Source organism: Pteropus alecto, unplaced genomic scaffold, assembly GCF_000325575.1.
Source record: "Pteropus alecto unplaced genomic scaffold, ASM32557v1 scaffold71, whole genome shotgun sequence".
Classification (NCBI taxonomy): Eukaryota; Metazoa; Chordata; class Mammalia; order Chiroptera; family Pteropodidae; genus Pteropus; species Pteropus alecto.
In genome coordinates, this window is record NW_006433024.1 from 20,144,492 (window position 1) to 20,152,911 (window position 8,420).

Sequence of the window (8,420 nt, forward strand, 5' to 3'; positions counted from 1 at the left end):
AAGAAACAAACATAATAAAAATACACGTCAGCATCAAAGGTCAAAAAAAAAAAAAGAAAAAAAAGAAAAAAAATAAGGAAAGAAAAAAGAAAAAACAAAGAAAGAAACAAACATAATAAAAATACACGTCAGCATCAAAGGTCAACACAAGGTCAAAGGTGAGAGTTCAAGCATCAGAGAAGCTGAAGAGACAGGGATTTGGACGATGTACTTGACGCCACATCGACATGCTTTAGGCACAACGATGAACAAACGGCAGGAATCTAGAAAAAAAAACAAACCAGAAAGAGGGAGACCCACTGAGTTACACAGAGCAATACATCCAAACGAAGAGAGAGAGAACAGGAACACTCACTGTGTACAGCCCTGAAATGAGGAGGCGGGCGGGGGAGGGGCTGGGCAATGACAGTGAACTTTTGCACATGCTAACGATGGACACAGGGAAAAGTCAAAAAAGGACATGGAGGACACCAAGAAAACATCCGACTGCCAGAGACAGAAGGGAACCTAAGGCTTGGATTTCCCCCGAAGTGTCCGAACTCGTCTGAGAAGGTCTCTGGTGGAGCAGAGCCTCGGCCTCTCGCCCAACTCCCCGGTAAACACCCAGGGAGAAAGCAGAAGATGCTGGCAGGGACACGAGAATTCTTTAGGGGGGCGGGCCAGGATTTCTCCTCAATCCTATAGAAATGGCCCTTTCTTCCCAGAAATCCAAGCTCTTAGCTTCCATGCAGGCCCTGGCCACTCATGTGGGACCCAGGAGACAGTGTCTGGCTGCATTCAAGGCAAATCAATTTCATGATGAAACCCAAGTCAGAAACAAAACTATAGCAGAAAACACATTTGTGTAAGTGAACCCCACACAACAGTAAAGGATTGCTTAAGACTTGACTGTGAGTCTCCACTCCCCGAGCTGAACCCTTTCGCACCATGAGACTGGTAGGGGCGCAGCTTCTTCACAAAACCATCTTTGGCCTGGGGAGAGAACTGTGCTCAAGGGCAGTGCTGCCGTGCTCACTCACTGGGTAGGGGAGAAGACGACAGACAGCAGTGCCCGGTCTCACCAGCTGGCTGCTGTGGCTGCCCGGGGCCCTGCTGGGGCACATACTCCTTTTAGAAAAGAGAACCCACACACAGGTACGAAACCTCAGGGTCTAGTATCGAAGGCGGGTTGGTTGCACCTCTGCCTTCCATGTCATTTGGAAAGGGGGTTCTTAAGGTCCCAGAGCACAGGACAAATCCATGGACAATAATGATGAAAGGGGGGAGGAGGGAGAGAAAGGGGAGAAAGTGGGAATGGAGTTCTGGGCTTTGAAAAACCCCACAACGGCCAAGGAGGAAGACGGAACAGAAGGTTAGCGATCACAGCACCGCAGCGCCCCGGAGAGCACAGCTCTCTCCTCCGCCAATTCACAGCGTTAACTCCTTCCCCCTCTGGCAGATTAGCTGGGCTGCAAACAGGCCACAGAAAGTCAGTAGTTTCAATCATACACAGCACCCTGTGTGTATAACAATCACATTCTGGATTCTACAAAATCCTGGCCTTTTCCAGAGATATAATTTAGGTAATAAATATTCTCCACCCCGGAGCTGTATAAAACTTCTATAAAAATAGAAACGACATTCTTGGTTCCAGCTGGTTGGGATTCAGAACAGCGCCTCCCCAACCTAGCATTTTTTTCTTTTTTTGTTTTCTTTTTTCTTTATTTTTATTTTTATTTTTTTGCATTTATTTAAAAAATCCCATCATGACCCTGGAAGCCTTTGGAACAGTTTTATCCTTGAAACACAGGACACATTTCACCCAGTGCGCAGAATTCAAGTTTACGTGGTTCAGCTTAAGAAGTATGTTTCACGTTTCTTAGAGGACAACAGACCCAAGTTATCACTACGAGAAGGGAACAGCTGTCCCAGCTTCAATGGGATAATCCACCACCACCAACTACCTGTATAACAGCAAGATGGGTCAATCTTTGTCTGTGACCCAAATGGATAGCATGACGAGAGAGCCCCCATCCGACTTACTAGCAAACCAACCCCCGTCATCTCATCTCTTCTGCTAGGGGTCAGGACTGATGTTTGTGAAATTTAAAATCCCAGGGACCTAGTCCTGGCCTTGGCTTAGAGTCATACCTAACAGGGCTACCTGTGCCCAGGTGCACATTCCCAACAGCATGTCCTTCCTGGCTCTCCACCCCCCTACAGCATTTCTTGGAGCAGAGGCAGAGCCCAGAGGCTGGGTGGGTCACAGGCAAAAACTGGAGTGAGACCTGTGGGAAGCAGCAGGGAGCTAACTGTAAGCGCGAGGACAAATATGAACACGGTAATACTGAGGTAAATGAACACTAAATCCATACGGAAGCTGTAAACATCCTGTGTCTCTTCTGTCCCCAAGAGCAGAAGATGGGGCTAGAGTGGTATAGAAGAGGGGCCTGCCTCGGTGAGAATACTATGTCTGGGACACCTCAACCAAGGAGGCTAGCATGGATTTCTTAAATCCTTTCAAGTGCTGGCCACTGGCAAATGAAGCACTCTGGCCTGAAGGGACCTTCTGATGTAGGTACACCAAGAAGCAGGCTCCTCCTCCCCCAACTCGATGGCTTTTGATCACTCTGCCCTGGAGAGGTGCCCCTTCAGCTAGGTACTATAAGCCCTTCTTGGTTCTGCTCTCATGAGAAAACTGTGGCTTGGGATGGAAGTGGCGTTCCTTGCTATGGTCAACTATAAGGAAGAAAAACCAGAGTGTTTCCCTAGAAGCCTCTTTAGAAGGACGTCTTAGACATGGGCCATGGTCTAATGATTTGGTGTTAAAATAAACTGAGGATGACTTCTTTGATTGGCTGCTTCTTTCTAACAGCCACCGGCCAGGCAGGGCCAACCCAATACTAATGGTTGGCTGACAAAGTTGGTAAGAGTGATGTCTCCCTGCTTTCTGCATATGTCAGGCTAATTTATCAAGTGTTTTATTTCTAGAGAATTGTTGGCCCCTTCTCAGGAAAGCGGGGCAGAAATCCTAGACAAGAATCTGAAAATTGGTGGCAAAAACTCAGAAGGCAGCTATGAAAGAGTTTCAGCCTGCAGCTCCCAGGGCTGTTGGGTGTCGAGTCCCTCACTCTCCCCACCCGCCAACCCCACCTGCTCTACCCTCTACCGCTCTTGATGTTACTTCTCGTTTCCTCCACCACTCTCGCACTCAGGGAGATTCTGGGGGTCAGTTTTTGGTTTCACTCAGTCCTCTCTCTTGGGATAGTCTGGGGCAAGTTCTGATCTTTTTTAATGTTTCTCCATTCCCCCTCCTCCCCCAGGGCGATTTGATGTTGGTCCTTCTCAACACACACTGGTTACAAACACAGCAAACTTTAAATAAAGAAAAAAAACTCAGGATATGGCACCTAAACTCCAAAGTAAAACACTGGAAACCAAAGCACAAACTTGTCCTCTGTACGAAGCGAAACTCCCACAGAAGGCAGTAGCTGAGTCTTCAGGGCAAGCTGTGCCTGCGAGAGTGGCAGGGATCAGGGTCCAGGGCTGTCAACACACAGCCTCAGGGCTTCGAATCATTAAGGGTGCTCCTCCCCAACTTACCAGAAGACCCTCTCACTCCAGTCTCAGAGGGGAGCACGCTCAGTAGGGCTTGCTGTCATTCTTCGAACGTTTGAGCTGCACTTTAAGTCGTTTCATGCCAATCTGAAAGCCGTTCATGGACTGGATGGCAGCTTGAGCCGAAACAGGATTGTCGTAACTTACAAAACCTGTGTGTCCAAGCAGAAACCTAGGTGAGGGACATAACGAGGCAAGGAGATTCTCAGTCCTCCTTATGCAAGAGATACCTTACGAGCTTAGTCTCAAATCCCAATTTTCCTCAGGATGGACAAGAATTCTGGAAGTTACATCACATGAAATAAATTAGGTTACTAACGGTACCACCTGATATTGACTTGGTACTTTTAAGTGTTTTGGCCAAGCCATTTTCTACACATTACTTTAACCCCTGGAGTGACAGTGTGAGCAGAAATCATGCTCACTACAGAAATGAAAAGAAAAAAAACTGAGGCTCAAAAAGAAGTCATGTACTCTGCTCAAGACTGAGTTAAACAATAACCCAAACTCCATCCCCACTTCCTGCTATCAGCCCCTTCTCTTTCTTTCTCACTGGTAATATTCACCACCCCTGCCCCCCACATACCGGAAGAGAAGCCAACATACCAAAACACTTGCTCAGGTTTGTCTGCTTGTCTATAAAAACCTTGGCAGACACGACATTCCCAAAGGGCATAAACATCTGCAGCAGGTCCTGATCTCCAAACTCCTGGGGCAGGTGGTAGATGAACAGGTTGGCTCCCTCTGGACCTTTAAGACATCCATCGATTGAAAAAGATGTCAGAGTCAAGCATGTTCATACCCCTGCACCAACTGTCTATGACCCCATGTTAAAACTGTCGGCACCCCAATACAGAGAGGTTCACGTGGAGAACTAAACAGATTCTCTAAATACAAGGCACGGAACTGAAGGGTGATCACTGAAACAGACTCCTTCCTTCATGTTTAGCCATGCTCCATCTCACTGAGGGATGTCAGATTTGACCTTGTGGGAGGAAGGTATGCTGAGACAATGAAATAGGCAGACCTGCATGTGGAGCAATAAAACCAGAGACTAGAGGCTTATAAAGGAACACAGAAAAGGAGGTAGAGTTTATAAACAAAACAGGTTTCAAAACTGTGCCTAGAAACTACAGAGACAGCAAACAGATTGGCAGTTGAGGCAAGGAACATGAGGGAATTTCTGGGGGTGATAGAAATGCTCTACGTCTGTGATGGTGATTACGTGACTGTATGTGTCCGTCAAAGGTCAAAGAGCTACAGTCCAAAAAAGGTGAATTTTACCATGCGTAAATTGCGCCTCAGTAAAGAGAAACTACATTTAACCCGTTCCCCATTTGCTCCAAGAATACTTGCCAGAGGTGCTTGGGGCTGCAGCGTCTACCCCAAGATAACTCGCAGATTACAGTCCTAACCCTACCCCCAAAGGTTGCCGTGAAATATCACACTTTTATTATTTTCACATTGCTGTAGTATATCAGTAATCTTTGGAAACAAATGACATCATTCCGTTTATAGCATTGTTTTTAGTAGTTTGATAACTGAAAATGTCAAATTCTAGAAAACATACAATTCCTATGCGTGATGTGAAATGAACGCTGGCAGCAAGCTGCACTTTTTTTAAATGGTAAAAGGGTTTTAAAAAAAAGTGTGTCTATCATTAACACTGAACTAAAAAATAGAATATGCTTTCCTCTTCCAACCACTCAAGTCACCGATTTTCTGATAATCAAAAAGGAGTTTCATTAAAATCACAGTCCAGCCATTCTCCAGCCATCTTGGCCTCCCGGATATTGTCAAACACATTAAGGAATATTGCTGCCTCAGGGCCTTTGCTGTTCCTGGGCCCCATTACTCTTTTTCCTCTGCATCGATACTTCTTTCAGGTCTCTGATTAAAAGGCGACTTAGAGAGACCTTCTATATAAAATGCAACTCCTTTCCTCTTTCCTGTTCATCATTCTTCAGAGCACATTTGGAACACTTCGTGCTTTTACTTACTGTCTCCACAGTTCCATCAGTTCCCCCACTACCACATCCTAGCACACATAAGCATATGATTCAGGGCAGGTAAGGATGCACTAGAGATCAGGACGTCTTGCTGCTATGGCAAGAGAAGATACTTGTCTTTCCTTCACTACGGCTTATACCTTGCCAGCTCCTGGTTAGAAAAACCCAGTCAAATATGAGCACAGAGGTGTCAGCAGGACTTTCTAGTCATATAACCACCTTCAGGCCTCTTTCTGCCTAGAAACTCTCTCCTGAATTTAATATCATTTATATCAAAACAAATACTTCCTAAGGCATTGACCCATGGGCCATAACTCTTTCTATCCCATCAGCCTTCAATTTGTCCTCAATTAGGAAAAGCACAGATCAGAAAATGAGGAAAATGCCAAATGATACAGCTAAAAGAGATACCTACATAGACGACATCCTGACAGATTTATAATACACAGAGAAGACTTCCTAATAAAAACAAATTGTCAAATTGGTGTTGGACACAGTCAGCTTGGTATGTTTCTTAGTCTAAGAATTGCAGCCCCATCCCAGGAGGGCATACAGAGATTCTGATCTGAGCCATATCCAGAAAACACTCAAATGTAGACCACACTTTATAGAATTTCCCAGTCTACTCCTGACACTGTCAAAGAAGTGGTGGTCTGACCACTCAATGCTTCTCTTGGCCTGTGCCCTGCCTTTAAGTTCTGAGGCAGATAGAGAGAGCACTCCCATTCCCGACTCCAGCCTCCCTTCGCACTTACCTTCCTTCTGGCTCCCAGCAGCACCAATACTCTGCTGTGTCAACAGATTCTGGTTGTACAGGGTGGGGAGCGCCGCGGCAGCATACTGTTGGATCCCCGAGTACGCCTGTGTGAGGGCCTCCATGGTGCTCCCAGTGCCATTGGAAAGGCCACTGCTGCCCAGGCCACCATTTAAAGCAGCCATCCCTTGGTTGCGGGGGTGGAGGGGGGCAGGGCGTGGAGAGAATCAAATTAACAGACTAGAGAGACTCAACTGATGCCAAAGACAAACTCCAAAGTCTTCCCTTTTATCTCCCTCTTATCTTCACCATGAGGAGAAATACTCATCTGAGTGGTCAGATTTCACAACACTCACCAGGCCTTACTGCTAATGGGGACATTTAAAAAATGCCACACCCAGGTGTGTCTCTTCCCTATTACCTTCCTCCAACCTGTGCAAGAAGTGATACCACACATATACGACTTGCCCCATTTTCTCTTTGGCTTTTCTGCTACTTTCTTACACAGAGCTGGAATCTGGTAAAATAAGAGTCCTAGGATTGGAGACTAAAAGGGCGCATGTCTATGACAAGATGTAGGTAAACTGTATTGTAAAAACAGCGCCTAACATTACTGAGTACATTCTACATGCCAGACACTGTGCTGAGCAATGTGCTTAGAACTTTACCTATGTTCTCGTTTAACTTCCTAATAACCCTCAATGTATTCTACTCTCACTTGAAAGAAAATGACCTTAGATAGGTGGTCAAAAGTTACAGCTAGTTAAGGGACAGAGGTGGGATTAAACTCAAGCCTGAACTGAAATCCCATTATTATTTCTAAGTTCAGTGGGCCACCCAATCATTCTAATGATGCTCCTAGGGTTGTTTAACATGTGCTACCTGCACAAAGAATGGCTTGATGACATCCAAGGGCTGCCTCTTACCTGCCAAAGAGCTGACATTGAGGCCTGCTGTCGCTCCAGCTAATGTCTGCAAGGCTCCAAGGGAGGCAATGGGGTTGACAGAGCTGCTGCTGCTGGAGCTCGGTGAAGACCCTGCTGTCAGAAATCCATGAGTTAAACGCAATCCAACACCTGCCTTCTCATGTCAACAGGAACCAAAGCCCAAGAGTGACACAACTTAAGTATTCTCTTTTTAAAGAGGTTTTCAGTTACTAATTTTGATAACTATCCTTGTTGGACATAGAGTCAAATGATGGTTACAAGAAATTAAAAAGTATGAGATTTCTCTTAAGTCTGAAGATGGCATTTGAAAATTTGTTCATAATACCACCCCTTTGGAAATGGGTGTCAACGCCTCTCCAGAATGACATACCCCTTTCTTGGGATTCTGCCCAAGGCACACAGGACACACTGGCCCTGATTACATGCTTACCTGAACTGGTGAGTACGCTGAGGGGACTGCTGGATGTAGTGAGAGCATTGGTACCACTTGGTGTGTTCTGAGCAGCGCTAGCTGCAGCAGCTAGTGCAGCCAAATTCTGTAACTGCATTGCATTTAACCCTGCAACATCCAAAACAAGAAATCAGCCAGCAGATAAGGGTGCCTCATATCTGCTCCAGTAATGACAGCACACACTGGCAGAAGGCTGATTCCAAAGAGGAACTGTTCTAGATAAGCCTTATAAGCAATCCTACAGGGCTCCAAAAAGATTAAGATATCCCTCAGCTCAATAAGAAACTTGGCATCATTTCCTCGAGAAGAGGTATCTAATCCAACAGCATGCCACCCCCAGCATTAAGAAAGGGATGGGCAATCAGGAAACCGGAAAAGAGGGTAGGTCTGTGGCCTACCTTGGGGCCAAGTGTCCAAGAGAATAACAATGCCAAAACTCATGGCACAGAACAGGGCTGTGTCTGAGCCCCTCACTCAGACTTTACAAGGGATGTGTTCTTTGAAATGGAGGTGAATAAGCAGAAAATGTAGCAGAGATCCAGAAGGCCAAGGGAGGAATGATAGGGGAGAATACAAGTGAGAACAATACAAGAAAGAAGAAAAACCACCACCTGAATTGGAGATTAGTCATCAGAAGGAGACAAAAAAAAAATACACTGAGG

At 45.8% G+C, this 8,420-nt stretch overlaps 1 protein-coding gene across 8 annotated transcripts in view; it reads right to left on the reverse strand.

Annotated features, from left to right (window-relative positions):
• Positions 1-1,623: 1,623 nt before the first annotated feature.
• Positions 1,624-8,420, reverse strand: part of CELF1 (CUGBP Elav-like family member 1) — a 60,361-nt gene continuing 53,564 nt past the window's right edge. For 5 of the 8 annotated variants that reach the window (XM_015586390.2, XM_006908117.3, XM_015586389.2 and 2 more), the window contains 5 exons: positions 7,738-7,866; positions 7,287-7,400; positions 6,362-6,547; positions 4,204-4,347; positions 1,624-3,749 (listed from right to left, as the gene is read on the reverse strand). In XM_015586390.2, coding sequence (XP_015441876.1) covers positions 3,622-3,749; positions 4,204-4,347; positions 6,362-6,547; positions 7,287-7,400; positions 7,738-7,866 — 701 coding nt within the window. In that variant the 3' untranslated portion in view covers positions 1,624-3,621. The remainder of the gene's footprint in view (positions 3,750-4,203; positions 4,348-6,361; positions 6,548-7,286; positions 7,401-7,737; positions 7,867-8,420) is intronic. The other 3 variants (XM_006908119.3, XM_025044041.1, XM_006908112.3) reach the window with 2 other exon arrangements.